General features: G+C 39.6%; 1 protein-coding gene and 1 long non-coding RNA gene across 2 annotated transcripts; one reads left to right on the top strand and one right to left on the bottom strand.

Annotated features, from left to right (window-relative positions):
- Nucleotides 1-2,139: 2,139 nt before the first annotated feature.
- On the bottom strand, nucleotides 2,140-10,838 carry LOC139740262 (uncharacterized). Its single transcript, XM_071650845.1, has 10 exons — nucleotides 10,833-10,838; nucleotides 9,837-10,034; nucleotides 8,766-8,897; nucleotides 7,875-7,963; nucleotides 7,062-7,158; nucleotides 6,219-6,385; nucleotides 4,719-4,830; nucleotides 4,010-4,137; nucleotides 2,980-3,224; nucleotides 2,140-2,231 (listed from the first exon to the last, which is right to left on the bottom strand). The coding sequence occupies exons 1-10, from the start codon at nucleotides 10,836-10,838 to the stop codon at nucleotides 2,140-2,142; spliced, it is 1,266 nt and encodes a 421-aa protein (XP_071506946.1).
- Nucleotides 10,839-12,696: 1,858 nt separating this feature from the next.
- LOC139740285 (uncharacterized) lies at nucleotides 12,697-20,337 on the top strand. The gene is made up of 3 exons (XR_011711552.1): nucleotides 12,697-12,742; nucleotides 13,611-13,705; nucleotides 20,185-20,337. It is a non-coding gene; the product is annotated as an uncharacterized lncRNA (long non-coding RNA).
- The last annotated feature ends 32 nt before the right edge of the window (nucleotides 20,338-20,369 follow it).

Genomic DNA, 20,369 nt, shown 5'->3' with positions numbered 1-20,369 from the left:
ATCCGACAAGTTCCTTCATGAAATGCCGCCCTGGTCTTCATGATGATTCTGCAGGAGACTCCGTGAAAAACATTAATAGAGAGCTTTAGATTTGTGACGCGGACGTTGAAGACGACGATTGCATTGGCCGTTTTCCTCTCTCCCTGCGTCGTGTTGCAAAGTATCTTTAGATTACTTTTGCAACCTCTACAAAGTAAAATGGTGCCCCCGTCATTATGATCATTGCATCAAGTAGCTCTCTGTGTCGTGAATAAGCCAGTTCATAGTTCCACTTTGCGCATGAGCAGAAACAAGGTCATTCGGACCAACAGGCATAATGGTTTTTAAATTCACTGGGATAAGCATCTGTAATGTAATGATTATTCATGAGATACTTGTAAATGCTGCTTGCCAGCACATCCACCTGACAGCAAAAGTGATATTTGGCAATATCAATAGAAAGAGATTGTCAATACATTCAATGCAAAATGATGAAATGGATGCTTTCCCAAGTGTAAATTGACGGATCGTTCTGCTCATCTGGTCTACGCAACTCTATTCTTTGTTTGAACAGGATTGTGAATCCCATAAATTGTTATGTAAAGCTTATGCATTATGTCGCTCTAAAACGAGTGAAGTGCCCCTAACCGACTGAGAAAAGAGAAAGGTCATTCGTACCAATGCGCCCATGAGCTAACTCCGAACTACCTTATTGAGCGGATGCAATACATGTAATTGCTCAGAACGCTTTGTTTTGTTTTTGCTCTCAACGTCGCGAAAATAGAAAGTTTTCCAAAATACCAATATGTCTTCACGTCCCCCAAACAACACAATACAAATACAAATTATTCTTTCTTTCTTTCTTTCTATATTTATTTATTTTTACATTTTGAGAGGCATGCATGTAAGTAGGTAGCACACAAGCATCTCCCTGCCATTAGCCCTTGACTACTTACATACCGAAGATTTCATCCGTTTAGGTTTTTCATAAGCGGCGTGTATGTAGTGAAGTTACACTATATGATATTACTGTTGCAAAAGACCTGCAAGAAATTACAATTATGACAACAAAGAGAATCTTCACCTACATTTATGACTGTCTGTATTTATTGGCTGCACACAATACAGTGTAAGCACGAATGATCGTACATGTATTAAATATTGGCGAGTTATTAATCTTTCTTCAGTTCGTTGCCTTTCAATTACCAGTTATAATGAGTGTTGTTTGCGGGTATACGAGGAAATCTGTGGGTATATTTGGATTTCTTCGGTCAGCAGGATTGACTACTGTATGTTTCTCTCTTCTCTTCCCCTACATCTATAGATCCATTTTACTTGAATAAACCATATGTACATACAAGTACAGTAATACTATGCGTAAACAGTACACCTCGTGAAAGTCTTACACATGTCAACATTCGCGTAGTCGACATAATTATTTTCTCCGCTCCCGTTCCTGCCGACAAAACTCTTTAAGTTGTCGCAATATACGCGTACTGGCCGGTCATTCGTTTCATCAACATTAGATATTGCACTTTTTTTTTTTTTTACTGTCCTACAAGACTTTCGAGTGGCCTTTGATCTTGTGTTTTACAGATTAGCTTGGCAGTGTACGTCAGAGTTTTCGAGGCAGGCTCTACTTACGAACTGCATTTATAACAACAGATTTCCGAAGTTCATGTAGCAAGAAGACGAGCACCCAATGACCACTGCATCTAAGTATATGCTCATCGTTTTAATTGTTTATCTAACTGCAAATGCGATCAAAATAAAGCGTCATAGAAAACGCCATAACTCGTAATTATTCGCGGAAGGTTTAGACCTCTCGCAGCTATAACGAAAATTTGGTTCATTTCTGTACAGCTCAAAACAAACACAAACTGAAATGACATCCTGACAAGATGATCTTACATCAGAGCAGAGTCTCTCATAGATTTAAGATCCCAGTTGGAAAGCTCAAACACACTTCGGAATAAGCAATACCATCAAGTTCCGTTAAAATGTATTCCACTCTCTTCATAATGTAATGTACAGTAATGAGATTGCAAGACCGCCTTATATGCCATGACCAAATAGACAGTGCAGAATATTTGCTCGGCGTTGCTCATCATGTCATCTGATACCATTATTGTTGGTGTCCACAATCATTTGCATTTTTCCTCATGGGAAATATGTTTTTAAAAGAGTCTCGATTCTCGATCGGGTTTCCTCGTCCTTCGCTTCACCCTTCAAGGCAGTCAGCTTTTCCACCGCTGGAAATAAAGATGAAGATATTTGATCATAAATCCACATTCATTTATCCACAGAGTAGAAGATGCAAAAGAAAGTGTGACAATCTTGATTACAGTAACATGTTTCCGATTTTCAAAACATCCTCGCTTCACTTCTTAGAAAAAAAAAAACGAAATGAAAAAGTGCTACGGTAAAAAGCACTAAGGCAAAGAGCTTGAAAAATTATTAGAATGGAATTAATGAATGAACGTAAAGATACTCGTATTGTGGGCGGGGATTTCACGAAGTAGTAACATTTATGATAAACCTTTCACTTTATACAAAGGCGTGCACAGATATGCAGCCAGTATTTCGATATTCCCTCGCAAAGTGCTACAGTGTATTTTGTGATCGCCGATTAACGATCAATGCGACGTAATTCTTAATGTTACTCCTACGAAAATCAGAATCCCTTTGTATATAGCATTTCATGTTTGCGATATGAATATAAATTATACATACGGTGGTTCTGATTATTTTGATGATAAACCAGTTTAATACCACAGCAGGCGTATAATAATTACAACAGCTTTATTTGTACAACTAGCAGCTGATCTATCACATCTAAGAGTGGAAAATGGGGGGGGGGGCTTTGGTGGTTTAAAAAAGATAATAGTCTTAATGATCTATATGCGATCATGGCGATTATCACTGCAATATCGGCTTTATGATAAACGTGCATGAGAACCTCGATATTTCCCAAGGAGGTACTATGCGAGCCCCTAGTACCTCCCAAGGGGCGTCCCTCTTCGAAAGCGTTCCCCGGCTCCATCCTCCTTGATTTACCTGAACTCTTCTGGACCATCTGGGCATGGGCGTTCCCCGTTCCCGACCTCGTGGCGTCCTCCTGACCTATTCTGAGTATTCTGTCCATCGCCTGCAGACACGCCCCTCTAGAACTCTCCTGCTCCAATAATAATTCCCGATCCAGGACTTGGCAGAGACCGGCCACGCCTCCTTGTGCAACGAGATATCTGGAATTGATTTTGATTTCATACATTTCAGTTTGCATATTGCAAACAGTACAAACTAAAAGATTAACACAACACACAACTAGCTGATTGGAAAAGAAGGGAAATGTAATCACGGAACTCCGTATAAAGACGGTATACATTTCTATCTTCAGTCCGCTTCATTTTTGTCTTCAGTACAAAAACAATATAGTTATAACAATATTTCTATTTCATCTACACTTGCTGAAATAATTCCAAATTTTAAAAAAAAAATGCAGAGGACCACCATCCATAGCAATTGTTTGACAATTATTAAAATTCAGCTGTGTAAAAGATATTCCATGGAAAGCTTACTAAATAAATTCATTGTGTTTGAATGGACATGATGGAGCAAGCTTTGAATTACACTGCATTTCGTTGTATATTCACCTATGTTTTTAAAGGAAGGGACTAGAAGAGTAGCTAGAACGTGGTGTTAGGGCCTATATAGGACATTTCAGTTTCACTCTTTCTTTCATGATTTGAGTTGGGTTTTTTTACACAAAATAATGTTGGGTGTGTTGTGCCTTCATCTGTGGGAATATTGGCTGATTCTTTATACAGTGGACTCCCGTTATAACGAAGTCCTCTGTACCGGCAGTTTTCTTCCCTTACATCGAAATTTCGTTATAGCCGAACAAATAAACAATAAAAATAGAGCTGATACTATTTTGCGGCTTGAATTTTTATTTCGTTGTAACTGGAATATCGTTATAACCGTGTTCGTTATAAAGGGAGTGCACTGTAATGTATTCGACTGTACCTACCGCACGTGATCTTCCGATCCCCTGTCGATGATGTTAGTGATAACTCGGAGAGTTTCGCATAGCGTCTTGGGACCGGCTACACCGTGCAATTTGATGACATGCGGAACAACTTTGGAATCAACGAGAGCCTGAGGAATTGAACAAGCAAACATGACTTTAACAAGTAGATGGGTATTAAGAGGAAGAGTCCAGCACTACTCTTGACCGAAAAGTAATGCTTTTAGATTATCATATTGTCCTGTATTATTTCTTACTAAGAAGAAATTTATAACAAGCTGTGCACACAGTGATAACCATTCACTTCAAAACAATCCGGTATATGTTGATATCACGTAGGCACCCTACTTTTATTAAAGTTGGAACCAGAAAATAATAAAGACATGGCTTGAATTCAGTGTCGTTTCATCTATAGTAAATAGATTACAATAATAAATATTCTCACCTATCCACCGAGCCTTCTCTCTTTTTCTCTTCCCCACACACACACAAAACGAACGCAGAGTTACAAACACAGAAGCTCACTCAAACTGTATGGCTTTGCTGTAAACGACAAATGTTAAAAACGTCAGTGTATCCAGTCCTTGGAAGTCGGAGATAATGATACACTGCTATTTTGACTCCGAAATGTTGCATTTTCATTCGTTGAATGATGATAGAAAAAAACGCGCGCGCATTCAAAGTTATTTTTAAAAAATGAATAAAAGCGTACGTGTACAGCAGGAACCACGCCATGAGCATTAACCTGAATTTGTGACGGAGATCCAGCGGTGAGGTTAGCAAGTGTCCTAGCTGTCAGGGTTGATATGACGTCACGTTTTCCTCTGTCAGCCAGAAGACGTGGGCAGCTCGAGAGAAAGCCGCTCTTTATTACCGCCTGCCCCCAAAAGAGAGAGGGAACGGAATATTCGACAGAAAATGACTGACTTTTTTTTTTTTTTTTTTTTTGGGGGGGGGGGGGGGGGGGGGTCCTCTGTAGGAGTACTTTATTCATTCATTTAAAAAACACACACCAAACGAAATTCATAAACAATATTGAATGAATACATACACAGAAACAATAGGCCTATACACAATCTTCATTGGTTAAATAGTCGTAGTGTGTTTGATATAACCTCAGAAACATTATCTAACAGTATTCTTATTTCTAAAAGTAATAGATATAATCTTTTCAAATCGATCATTGCAAATTATACTTTGTATGCATTTTGTTCCGAAACAGAATCTTTTAGTCATGTTCTTTATGAGTGTCCTTGTTTTGGAAAAAAATATCATTGCAAACATTCAGTCTATTTTCAGAGGAACAATGTTGTTAAACGAGAAGTTATTGATCACTGGAGTAGAATCAAAGAACCCAGATGCAAACGAATACAAAAAAAAAAAAGATTATATATGGCCAATATGCAATCCATAAACAGTGCATGATGTATTCATTTCAAGGATATATACATACGATAGTTTTGAAATATGGATTACTTTTAGAAAATGACTTATAGACGATATGATTTTCACGACACAAGCGGTAATACTATTCTTGCTTGTGTATTCACTTAATATTTGTTACAATTAGGAGGTTCAAATCTACCGCTGAAGAGTATATGACTTTTAGATCAAGGGATTCTAAAAAGTTATAGAGCTGAATTGTTAGCTGGTTTGTGTACACACCATGGACTGCTGTTCGTCGCCGTTTGCAAGTTGACATATCAATTCTAATGCAGCTTGTGCTTCAGGCAGGTCCTCGGAGCTGAATATGAATACACACACACACACACACACACACACACACATACCAACACAAGGATAACAAGAAAATTAGACATACCACTGCTTGGAAATACTAGTATTGATGGAACATCAAATCAAAAATGAAATATCAAACTTTTCTCCTTTTTTTTCTGCCATGATTGTGGAACTTTAGAAAATAAGCAAACGCAATATGGATGAAAATATAGTGACAAGACAAGAAAATGATCAATAGAAGTTTGCTACCAATTCTAAAACAACACAAAAAGCAATTTGACGTAATTGACATATCAGATCAATATTCAAACGTAATAGATGCTAGCTGGAGTGCTACACCATTAAGATCACAGAAATATATATATTTTTTTTTCATGGCTCGATCACTGCATTAAAGGCGATGAACAGAAAATGAAATACTACGAGGGGGACGAAATTTACGTCATCAAAGGAACTCGACTGCATTGCTTACGTCACAACGTCAAGAAGGCGCGCGAAGAGGGATGCGTCAGCGAACTGTTCAATGTGTCTCTTGCCGCCCTTCTCGGCTATGAGGGCGAGAGTGCGACACGAGGTGACGATTATATCCTCTTCGTCACTCGACGCCGCTCGACAAAGTGGGCTTATGAAAGGTTCAATCTGTGAAAATTACGTTCAGGAAATTTTTAAGGAAAGGAGATATTGTAGTTCACATGGACTGCATTTGCTTGACAACAATCCATGTGGATATATGTTTGCAAACTGTACGATCAACACTCAAAACTTAAACTCTGCTTCATAGTCAATCTAACTTCGAATAATTGGGAAAAATTAAGGGAACAATTTGTATTAGTGTTTCATTAACTCTTCAAGACTACAATTTTTCCCCAGATGTTCATTAACTTCTCATTGTTCCATTTGTTTTTCGTTATATTTAAGTCACATTGAGTTTCTTTTTCAACTACCAGTGATACTTCCTGTCGTCATGATACATCATATAGATTCATGTCTTAAATACCGGGCGCATTTTGACATTTTAGGACAATGCGACAAAAGTTTATTTTTCAATTCGTAGAGAAAACTGAAACACATCAGTGTAAAAAAAAAACCCAACAACAACAACAACGTCATAACCGACGCGGAATACAAACCGCGCGCTCTCTCTGACTTTCACATTAAAATTCGGGGCAAAATGTCGGATTTCAAGATTACGATTACAAAGAACGCAAATGAGTTCATAAGAAAGAGACCGAGAGGAAAAAACAAATAAACCCAAAACATGTTAAAACCTTTGTCCTACGTATATATCACAGCGAAAAGTGGTCAAGACTCCTACCTTTTCAAAGTCCGGGAATGGGTCAAAGCGACAGAAGTTATATAACAGATGGACCACCAGCTGCAACAGGTGTTCATCCTCACTGTCTTCAGTGATGCTGTAAAATTAAAGATTATTATTGTTATCATTGTTTTCTTTTCTTTTTTCAGTTTTCTTATCATTCTTACCGGAAAAATACCAAGCTGTATACGGGTGGTAGATGTTCGATAGTCCGAATATGAAGTAAGGTTCGTTTATTCGAAAAAAAAACAAAACCCGGTAAATGCTAACACGTCTTTGGAATTATACTTGAACCTTATTTCGTTTTTTTTTTCGTTTTTAATTAACGAACTTTAGGAATAATGAACCTTTTTCATTAATTTCAGTATAAACAAATCTTCGGAAGGACGAACCTCATTTCATTTTCGCATTAACGAACCTTCGGAATGACGAATTGTATTCGTATAGAGGGCTAGTAGAATGGATAGGCTACACTAGTCTTACCGGCACCAATATACGCATATAACTTTATTTCTATGTTATATTCTATCCATTTACTGATATGTTCATTTATTCATTTATACATTTGTTTACTCTGGAGTGCCGCACATCTTACCTTGAGCGGATCTTTATGTATTTGCTTGTATTTCTGACCATCCGCTTCACTTTTTGTTAATGGATAAAAGTCGGCAAGATTTTGGCAAAACTGTAGACAATAGTATAGACATTGTAGCAATGAAACCAAATCTTGCACGAATCCTTGTGATGAACCCACTTAAGAATAGGAATGGTCGTTACATTTCGCACTGTTTATGTTTACACCTGTTACCTCACCTTTCAAGCGGTTCTAATATATCTGAGTTGAGGACCAGATCTCTTCCCTGCGTTCCCTCGTCCGTAATGTTGCCGAAAATTGCGAGAGTCTGCACGGAAGAAAAAAAAAATGTTGAGATAATTCTTTAACCTAGACTTCACAAACAGGTTCGGAAGAGGACAAAGGTCGTGACCTGCTCCTGAAGATCTCATCGTTAATAATCATTCGTGGCACGTTTTCTTTCTCTCATACGAACTCTCATAAGAAGAATTAAAAAGGGTGTGTACAGTTCTGGTCGAGGTAAAGATTTAGCTTTTAACGTTTTGCGAGATATTCAAAAACCACTCTATGAGATGTCAAAGAGCATGCAGTTCTAAGGGGTATAAAAAGTTTATTCGATGAAAATCGGTTTTGAAATAGCTGAGATATCCCAAAACAAGGTGAAACAAAGAGATCCTAATAAAGTTGTGGCTTGTCGTCTTTTGTTATTAACACTTTTTTGATATCTCAGCCATTTGAAAACCAATTTTCATCAAATAAACGTTGAATCCTTCTTAAAATTACATGCTCTTTCATATTTCATAAAAGGCTTTTCATTATCTCACTTAGGAATGTTCAAAACATGAATCCCTACCTCAACCAGTACTGTACAGTCCTTTTAATGTTTCCATGAAAAAGTAATGACTAGTAAAGATATGTTTTTTTAGAGTATTAAGAAAAGCGAACAACAGCACTAGAGGACAAATGAAACAATGATGCTCATCCTTTCCCAGGGTTTTTTTAATTTTTTTAATGAGGGCTCAAAGTAAGCTTTCATGTATGTATGACATTGCATGTATGACATATACTGTAATTTCGGCCTCACTAATAGGGCATCTCTCATCTTTCATTACGTTACCATGGTAACTCACAACATCCAGGACGATGTCGTTGTCGGAGGATAGGACTGGTATGAGGAGTGGGATGATTCCCGCCTCGACGGCCTGCTCGGTCTGCTCCCAGCTGCCAGACGTGATGTGGATGAACATATCCAAGGATCTTAGCTGTGGTAAATGCACAAACGGGAGCAAGTGACAAGGGGGGGGGGGGGGGGGACGGGGATGGGGAGTGGGATGTAAGTCTCGAGTTTAAAGGAAACCATAGTCCAAATTGAAATAACAAAATGTGGATTGATTGAAAGCAGCAATACATGTATTAATAGAACACATTACTGAAAGTTTGAGGAAAGTCGGACAATACGATCGATTAAAAAGTTATGATTTTTGTTTTTAAGTTTTGGTGCCGTCATTGCTTACTACTACTATTCATGACTTTGGAGTATGACCAAAAATCTTATATCAAGGTTGATAAAAGTCTATGATCTGCTCCTGCTTTATCTTATGTACTCGAGAGCGTATACGGTCTATGAGACCTTACGGTTAATTCTGAATCTAATGGATTCAGAATTATGCAATTTCAAACTCATTTCATAATGATCCGCTGACTTATTGCACACGACATTTAATTTCATTTAACCCGGCACATTCGTATTCTGCTTACTAAAATAAAGTTACATTAAAAAAAACCTCTCATACTAACAATAACAAATAACGTAGAAATAGGTGCAAAAAAAAAGTGAATAATGTTGAGTATCAGCTAAGAATTTGTAAACCATCAAAGACAGCACGCCTCTTACCATTTTTTTTTATCTCACACTTTAAAAAGTTGGACTTATCAATAATATTAGCGTGAAATAGTTCAAAACGCAAAGATGTGATATCCCTCTCTATGAAGCCACTGATCGTGCATAATACATTCTTTTTTTTAATTTCTGTATATAATCAAGTGTAAATTATATTTATTTGACGCTTATGAAAACCCACACAAAATATATGATATATTCCATATACAAACTATGTGCGTATTTGTGTATAATCAATTTATAGACCATGCATTTTGTGAATAAATCAAATCAAATCAAATGGGTTAATTATTCTATTTACCAATATATCTTCATCACCTGTCGTTGCGATGATTTCCATCAATCTCGGAATCATTTGACAGAGACCACTGATTCTCTCACCGGCGACATCCTCGTCCTCTGCATCTGTGACGTAACTGTCCAATTCCTCCAAGGTGAGAAGCAGAACATCGGTATTTGTGGTGTCCAGTCGTTTCGCAAATTTTTGCAAAGTTGAGTCCTTTTGAAGAAGGGAAAGAAAAGATTTATTTATGTACAGTTGACAGAATAATCATTCATACTCTTGAAAATTTTTTGTGTTTTTTATATCATATACCAGGGGCGGATCCAGGGAGGACAGCAACCGGCGCACGCCCCCCCCCCTCCCTTTATTTTTTTTTGAAACAAAAGAAATAAAAAGAAAAAAAAATGGGGGAGGGGTGCGTGCGCCCCCCCCCCCCTTTATTTTTGTAAACACGCCCCCTCTTTACGGAATTCCTGGATCCGCCCTGTATACGATATGTTAATGATGAAATGATGGTACATCGGTACGGCTTTGACAGCCCTTCGATGTAACTTAGTTGTTATCTATACCAATTAAAGTCAATTTGGTTTTAACTTAATTTCCATAACAACAAAAATATTGAGATTTCCAACTTTTGGGCTGTCCTTCGAATTATTTTATTATTTGGGGGAATGTAAGAATTCTAAATGGGAACGTGGTGACATCCAGTGCATCAAATGCTGTTATTACAAACAAAAATAATTGTTTGGGATCAATACTGATGACTACTGTTCAAGTTGGAATAAAGTCTTTTGTTATGCAAATGAGATGAAACTGGAAATAAAATGTTTTGAAGTATGACAATGTAAAGTATGAAACTGATGCCTGAGTGCCACCACAATTAGGCCTATATCATTTTATGAGAAATTGGAATTCTTAATCCTGTGTCTCAGGAGTCAGAAAACGAACAAATAAAAAACAACGTTTACTCACACAATTTTTTTCCAGCACAGCAGTTGCCTAACTTCCACAAACCCCCATTGTTTTCATATTCTGTGACTTTTCTTCCGTACACACAATGATGCTTGTAAAGGTTAGGCAATGTCAATCTTTTCTTTTTTAACAAGGGTAGTCTGTTTTGTGTCTGCTCTGCTCTCCTGTATTTAGGCCCTGATCAACCCAAACCATATGAATCATTTTATAAGGCAGGCAAAATAGGCTAATCTTTAATGAAACATTTTGTCGAAGCAAATACACACCTGGCAGAATTTGATCTTATGTTTAATATCTTACCTATAGCAGACCTACTGTATAGGTCCCACTATAAAGCGCATATTTTGTAGAAATAATTGGAGGGTCTATTTGACTACCCTTCTAATCCCAGGGCACTTGTACGACATCTCGAGTGCCATATGGATGGAGAGCCACTTTATAACTTCAACAACTATAACAACACATTCAAAATGCTTATACAACACAGTTTGGGAATATAGGTACGTACCATTTTAGCACCTGCGATCACGACTCGACTGGAAATCCTTCACTTAATAGCAACATTCCCAGAACTCAGTTTTGTCCGGACGAATCTTCCCCGTATGTTTAGCCTACATACTCATATCAGTGTTATTTTCACTCTACCCTAACAAGCTGCCAAACCGTTCCACATAATTAGCGATACCACGACCACCTCCTCATTGAAATAAAAAACAAAACATAAAACGTATTGTTGACCTTCGTCACATCATTGTTCCTGAATATGAAGCTTATCAGTCCGATAACTTGTTGCAATAACATAGTTACTTATTAATCATTTATTCAAGTACCCGTTGTTTTCAATATGCAGTACAAAAACGCATCATACATTTGTACATGTATAGTTTCACGTTCTATAAACAAATTCGCTGGGTAATTCTCTCTTTCTGGCTCATGCATTGTATGTATCTTACAAATTGCGAGACATCGTGGTAATTGTGTTAACATTCAGCCCTTTTGCAACAGAACAGCGTAAGGTGTCTTCAAGGCGTCAAAGATGCGCTGAGCCAACCAAATGTTGTTATTGTTCAAGCCATTAGTTATTCGAGTAACATAAATTTTAAGCTGGCTTTTTCTACCATACACCCACCCCCCACACACACACACATACACACACCACACACACGCGCACACACACACGCACACACACACACACACACACACACACACACATACACGTTATCAGACCTTAATCATTCCCTTAAATTATGACCATATAGTTGGGGAAAATTATATTTGCCGATGAATCATCGCAAGGTACCAATCCGTAATACCACTCGGCAATCTTGTGTCTAGTCGGACTCTGGTTAATATTCAACTCAAACCACACAAACCAAAGAGCGTACCAACAAACAAAATGGTTGACGACAAGGCAAAGGGACTGCCAGGTTAAAACACACATCAGCATCTAGCAATGTTTGTACTACTTCGCGGTCGAGCGGACGTTAGATTTAAGAATATTCCAACAATTACCATTTGCAAATTAGGGCTTGTTTTAAGCCATGTTCTGAATGCTGATTCACTAGCAGAAATGCACTCTATTATTACGTTGTTGTTGCTGCCTGTATCATACTCAGGGTCCCTAGGTTGTTTCTTTTCCTAATGCAAAATCTATTGAAATGTTGTGTCAATAGTTCTGTGATATAGGGTCAGGTCCATCTGTTTAACGAGATATGCAGATTGTGGTATAAGATTGGTCCCCCAGAGCGTGCGTGAGGTATACTAGTAAATCGTGCGCGCGGGCGCACCTGTGGAAATGGTTATCGAAGCGCCAATTTTTCGTAGCGGCAAGGCGTGAAAACGAATGACACAAGGATTCAGCTTTGGAATATTTCTGGGACTAAGCTACCACAACAGAAATTCGAATATTATGGACAACGTGAGCTTGTTACTGATACTCATCGCCCTTAGTGGTAAGACCTTTGACATTAAACTTAATTCTTGTTCCATTCGGGGAATGCTAAAGCATTGTGTCCGAAGGATATATGCCCCATGTATGTATGTTGGGTATTGCATGTTGAGTATTGCATATATTACATGTACGGTCATTATGCATCATAACTGGGCGTGATGGGTCCGGTACATATGTCAGCGATAAAGAATGTGCTTTAAGAGATACACACATACAACATGTACACTGTGACTTTTTTTTCATTTTACAAGCTTAATTTCTTTGATGCACGACAAAATAATATCAAGTGGTATGTTTGAGATAAAGGAAGCAGTGATATGTGTTGACTGGAATCTTCTTTTTTATGTCTGTTTTCTTACAAATGCATAGGTCATTTCAGCCGTCTATGTGCTACATAATGCATTATTATATCCTTCCTGCCACAAACAATGATTAGACCCCTGTATTGGCCTATTGGTCCCATAATCAGAGAAAGCAACAAATCATTGAGTGGTAAAATTGTCAGAGATTAAAATGCCACAGGTAAAATCACACACACACACACACACACACACACACAACTTCAGCGGTAATCATATCAGTAGTATAGAAACAAAGAGGAATATGACATTAGTTAACGTAAAAATTCATGGGTAAAAATTTGTAGGAAATAGAACAACCTGATAAAGATAGCAGTCAAAATACTGCATTTCACTGTTACACTTTTACCTCTAACATGTTCACCACTTCTTCCTCTGACATTTTTCATTTTTTTTACCAATAGCATATTCACTTTCAACATTTTGTCAAACAGTTTATATCGAAACTAAATCTTTACTTTGTGGCAAAATAGTCACTCGCAGTGACCGTCTTCCCATTTTGATACTCAGGGACGGTGATTGACGTGGTGAGTGCCCGAAGCCATCCCGCAAGGAGGAATCGACGAGCTGCTCTCGACTTAAGGCAATGCGATCTGTCTACACCGGTAAATTACTGTTCGTATGATTCATATATATATATATATATATATATATATATATATATATAATATATTTATAGTTTAAGGTGAAGCGGGCTTGGCCTCGTACGTTGTGGGTGCTGCATTATCTTTAGGTATGTGTACGGAGGAATGACTCGCAGACGTGTGATAATATTGCCTTTCCGTTGCTTTCTATATATTTGTTTGATTTCTTTGATTTTCTTTTGCCTTGTTTTTTCCTCATTCTGTTTAAATGTATGCAAATTGGTGTGAATGTCATGTTGCTGTCTATATTCCGTTTTATATTTATTTTGCCTTATTCTGTTCAAATGCATGCAAATAGGTTGCTTTTCTGCTTTTATGTTTATGTCTCATCAAGCCCTTGAAAAAGACAGCTTGGGAGAATAAAAGGCCATAGTGAACATTACTGCAACGTCTGCGAGTCATTCCTCCGTCACACACACACACACACACACACACACACAGACATATATATATATATATATATATATATATATATATAAAATCATATATGTTATATAAAGAAACAAACTGGTATTGCATTATTGGCCAATAAAGAATAAGTTCATTCGACTCAAATTTTTGGCGTCCCACGCTTTCTTTAGGAGTCTGAAAGAAGACGCGTGGGACGCGGAAATTTTTGAGTGGAATAAACTTCTGATTTGTTGGCCAAAAGTGCATTACCATCAGTACCAGTTTCTTTCTTCATTTCTTCGTGGAGCCAGTACGTCAAATCTCCCGACGGATATCTACCCAAGGGATATGTATATATATATATATATATATATATATATATATATATATATATGTATATATATATATATATATATATATATATATATAGGCGTACCTGTGTTTTGGTGCCTTGTCTGCACCAAAACACAGGTACGCCTAATATGCTCTGCTTTACAGCATCGAGCACTTTTCAATCCTCAACAAACTACATATTCCCGACGGATATATACCAAACGGATATATATATATATATATATATATATATATATATTGTGACGAACTCGCCTTCTCGTCGTGAATTAAGAGAGTGTATTTGACTGTCTGTACAAATGTCTCCGCGAGCCGTGTCAGGATGGCCGAGTAGGCGGGGTTCGTTTTGTTGCAGTTTACAACGATCCCTTTAAATTATTAAAACTACTAGTTTGTGTCTACCATGTAATATGTTGTGTCAGAAACAGCTCACCGACACAAACGGCAGACATACCAAGTTCAGCATCACTTAAAGTATGTCACTTCCAAACGTCACTTGTAGAAGGTGTTAAATTGGTACACTTATTTTGTTACCAACTTTTACTACCAACTCTTGCTACCAAGTCAGTCACGCTAACGTGGAACACCTTTCACAACCATCAATGGTGGCACAGGTATCGGTGATGGCACGGGGTAAAGTGCTATATCGCACCGTTACCAACTTCCTCAGGCGACGACTGGAACTTGGATTGGGCACGGACTATGCGACAAGTCACATTACCATTATACCCCAAATCTAATGACGACGACTGGAACTTGGATTGGGTACGGACTATGCGACAAGTCACATTACCAATATACCCGAAATCCAAAGACTTGCTAGGTGATCTTCTCAGGAACATGTACCACCACTCTCCAAGCTGTTGTATCGTGGTAGAACACTCAAGAAGACACAGTGAAGTCAGCATTACAGGAACACATGTACAGTTTATTACATAGAAGCAAACAATAACAACACATTGGGAATGTATCATACACGGGCTACTTGTTGCGGACTATGTCACACAACGGCCACTTTACATGCCTCTCCTCCTATCGCGGAGTAAGGAGGCAATCCCGCACGGCCGTAAGCGAGGCGGAAAATACCCGCAGTAGTCATTCAAATTATTTACAATGTTGGCGTGGTTATCAAGTTCGTACAACGATTATACGTTTTAGCAGTATCTCTTGTACATGGTTACTATAATTCGGCATGTATCATCGGTCTAAACCGGAGTTGGTATTAAAATAATCCAGACTTGCCCATGACAAACAAGTAACCACATATTTAATAATAAATGTTAAAACTCATAATAATGCGCTACCACATTATAATGTTTGTCCAACATTCCGATAATGCGCCCATTTATATGCTATAGGCACAATCGATCATAACAAATTATAATCGAAACGATTAAATCGAATCGGTTCCACCGAATTTCGTTACATGGCTTCCCTCCCCATGCAGGCTTCGTCCCTGGAGCCGAACACATAGACAGCAAAAAATGACAACAAAAATGTACTACTACAAACATTATTGAACGATTTGCTCCTGTACAAAACTCTACGTACAGTCCATAACAACGTTATGAGACAACTACAGTCTTTTATAGTTCAAAGCTGTACAACTGTCACAGACTAATTGTTCGTCACAAACTCATCTCTTAAGAGTTCAACAGTCTCTTCGTTTGCTTTCCTGACCTGGCTGCTCCCTTGCAGCAGACAGGTCGCCACGAGAAATGTCACATTTCACCCTGGCATGGTGCGCCAGAATGAATCCGATGTACGACAAGAAGAACGGACGTGCCTCAATGGAGATCGGCTCCTCGATCGGGGGTAGATAATCAGGTGGTCTCCCCGGTGACCGAGAATAGCGTGCAGGTGAGGACGAGTCGTCACACACTCGTACTGATGCTGCTCTGCTGTCGTTGACACGCTGGTGAAGTGTAGCCCTTCTTCCCAGCTCTGCTCGGCCTGTAGAGAACACCTCTGAGTCGTCTCTCAGAAGCTGGCATGCCGATGAATTGCTTTCTGGGGGAGTTTCTGTCAAACTGCATTGACAGAAGTCATCCAGATATGGCGGCACACGATTCTGAAATATACCTCCGTCGAGAGGCATGGTCTCCGTGTCGTCCTCAGCAAGGCTGGTCAGGTTGGCTACCTCTGTTCCTTTTACCAATGTTGGTACTGTCGTTGCTGCACATTTCTGTCTCTCATTGTTTATACATGGGAGAGATACCCATGGAGTATGCAGCTGCATGTTCTCAAAATCTAGCGTGGTTTCCAGACCAATCAGGAGATCCAGACCAAGGATGCCCTCAGCTCTTATGTCAGCTACTACCAAGTCAACACGGCATAAGCAGGAGCCAAGCTGAAGTTCCATGGTAGCATGTCCCTTTGTTTTCAGCCGAGATCCGTCTGCTTGACGAACGATGCTTGTCACTGGTTCAAGTGGTGGCTTTCGCTCAGGTCTCATTCGCAGGTACATTCCTTCTGAGACATATGACTGCGATGCACCACTGTCTACCAGAAACATCACCTCCTGCCCATTCACGTTCAAATTCACGCACAGTCCTTTCTGGAACGTGGATGACAGAAGTGAAGCTGCAGAACTAGGTAGTGGCGGTTGAGATGTCTCTGGTTCGGATGCCTCTCTGGCTGGTGTGCACCCGTCGTCTGGAGGATTCGTACCCTCCTTGGATGTGTCCTCCTTGTTGTCAGAAGGCTGACTGTCCTCCTTCTGTTCGCTTGTAGGGAGTATCTCAGTCTTAAATGCCAAGTCGTTTCTCGGCACTGGCGCTGGCTGCTCCTTCTCCCTCTTCATGATGAGATCGCTCACTGCTTCGATCATGAGAGTGGTGTTATTTTCACACACCCCCATGGGTTTGTCAGCAGTGTCTTCATCCTTCACAGCCACGTCTTGTTCTTCCTTTTGTGACAGCAAGACACGGTTATACTGCCGACGGTCACTCTCCATCCGCAGGAAGGCTTCTGTGTTGAGAGCAGCTTGGATTGCCTCATCGAGCGTACGAGGCTGAGCCCGGAAGAGGCCGATTCGGATATCCCGGTCAACTATAGCATCGAGAAAATGACCTCGAGCCAATTTATCTTGGCCCGCTTCCTCGAATTCAGGATATGCCATGGATGTAAGTTCGCGAATGCTCTGTCCTAGCTCCTGCAAACTTTCCTTCGGTCTGCGTCGTCTGGTACGCAGTTCTGCCAGGAATACTTCTGAATGCGAAACAGGTCCAAAGCGGTGCTTCAGGCGGTTCACGAGTTCTTGGTACGTCAACTGACGTCCCGTCTGCTGTGCTAGTACTTTGACAGCAGCTCCTTTCAAGCTGGCAGCCAAATATTGAAGAGCTTCCACTTCCGTCCAGCGGTTAACTCCAGCGCAAGCTTCGAAATGGCAAAGATAATCCAGCACAGGTCCTTTGCCATCATATCTATCTGGTATGACAGCCGGTTTGCTGGTTCCGTTGCCCTGAACATCATAATGACGTCTCTGGTCCCAGAGCTCTGTTCGACGTCGCTGGTTCGGGCCAAACTGGTGTGGCATTACATCTGGTTGTCCTCCAAATGTAACAGGCTGGTCATTTGTACGAGATGAATGCGACTGCTGCATTGGAGTTTGATGCTGCTGAGGTAGTAGCTTTGCCGATGGCGGAGCTGACAACTCCACCTCATCATTCGCATCTTCAAACAGCTGAGGTGTCACGGCCACTGGCGAGCTTGGTCGTGACGACTGGTTAAGGCGCCCTCCAAGTGTCATTGGTGAGCAGCGTAAGTTAGAAACCGAAGTTGGTACTCCAGTTTGTTTGCGCACCGACTCTGACACCTGAGCAATCAAGTCGTCGATTTCGCTGATCTTGCCCTCCAGCAAAAGTGACAACTCCAACAATGGCGTTTCGCGTACCATAGTGAAAACACAGTTAACTACATTTACTCATACAAAAGTTACAAATAGGGATCCCACTCCTGACACCATGTGTGACGAACTCGCCTTCTCGTCGTGAATTAAGAGAGTGTATTTGACTGTCTGTACAAATGTCTCCGCGAGCCGTGTCAGGATGGCCGAGTAGGCGGGGTTCGTTTTGTTGCAGTTTACAACGATCCCTTTAAATTATTAAAACTACTAGTCTGTGTCTACCATGTAATATGTTGTGTCAGAAACAGCTCACCGACACAAGCGGCACACATACCAAGTTCAGCATCACTTAAAGTATGTCACTTCCAAACGTCACTTGTAGAAGGTGTTAAATTGGTACACTTATTTTGTTACCAACTTTTACTACCAACTCTTGCTACCAAGTTCTGCTACCAAGTTTTGTTACCAACTCTGTTACCAACTTTTGCTACCAACTCAGTCACGCTAACGTGGAACACCTTTCACAACCATCAATGGTGGCACAGGTATCGGTGATGGCACGGGGTAAAGTGCTATATATCGCACCGTTACCAACTTCCTCAGGTGACGACTGGAACTTGGATTGGGCACGGACTATGCGACAAGTCACATTACCATTATACCCCAAATCCAATGACGACGACTGGAACTTGGATTGGGTACGGACTAAGTTATGCGACAAGTCACATTACCAATATACCCGAAATCCAAAGACTTGCTAGGTGATTTTCTCAGGAACATGTACCACCACTCTCCAAGCTGTTGTATCGTGGTAGAACACTCAAGAATATACAGTGAAGTCAGCATTACAGGAACACATGTACAGTTTATTACATATAGAAGCAAACAATAACAACACATTGGAAATGTATCATACACGGGCTACTTGTTGCGGACTATGTCACACAACGGCCTCTTTATATGCCTCTCCTCCTATCGCGTAGTAAGGAGGCAATCCCGCACGGCCGTAAACGAGGCGGAAAATACCCGCAGTAGTCATTCAAATTATTTACAATGTTGGCGTGGTTATCAATTTCGTACAACGATTATACGTTTTAGCAGTATCTCTTGTACATGGTTACTATAATTCGGCATGTATCATCGGTCTAAACCGGAGTTGGTATTAAAATAATCCAGACTTGCACATGACAAACAAGTAACCACATATTTAATAATAAATGTTAAAACTCATAATAATGCGCTACCACATTATAATGTTTGTCCAACATTCCGATAATGCGCCCATTTATATGCTATAGGCACAATCGATCATAACAAATTATAATCGAAACGATTAAATCGAATCGGTTCCACCGAATTTCGTTACAATATATATATATATATTATACAGATTATTTGTGTGTGTGTATAAGTCTGTTTGTTTGTGTAGGTTTGTGTGTGTGTGTGTGTGTTGTGTACTTCACAAAATGCAAAGTATCGTGTCTTTCCTGTGTAGTAGCCTGATTTTCTCACATTGATTACTTTTTTTACGCTGACACATTTGTTTTCAGTAAATTGGTTGTGATGTGTGTACACTGCTCTGTTGATATGTGACCTGTTTCGTTTCCACCATTTTTTTTTACTTCGACAAAGACTATGTAAGCATTAATTTCTTTGAGGAACCAAATCTATATGTGTGTGTGTGTGTTTTTGATTGCATTTTTTGGTGTATGAAACAGGGATATGCCCCAAAGGTCACATTTGCAAATGCAAATTAGAGAAAGCGAGGAAATTATATATAGAATCACAGTTCTGTCATTGGTTTGTTTACAGATGTATACTAAAATTCTTCTTTTGCTTTTTCTGTTAACAGTACGAACCTCCAGGAGCGTTCGATTCAACGCCTCGTCTGCGGGAGCTCAGACGTCAGATGAGCTTGCCTGACTACCAGTACGAGGCATACATTATACCGGGCTACGATTCACATGGCGTAAGTACTTCCAGTCCAATAAAAGCTTCATTTGCATGTATCATTTGTTTCATAACATCTACCAATAT

Source organism: Diadema antillarum, unplaced genomic scaffold (genome assembly GCF_040938485.1).
Source record: "Diadema antillarum isolate AM-2024a unplaced genomic scaffold, OU_Dant_1.0 seq00000846_RagTag, whole genome shotgun sequence".
Taxonomy (NCBI): Eukaryota; Metazoa; Echinodermata; class Echinoidea; order Diadematoida; family Diadematidae; genus Diadema; species Diadema antillarum.
The sequence above is the reverse complement of the archived record's forward strand: the minus strand, read 5'-3'. Positions and strand labels throughout refer to the sequence as shown.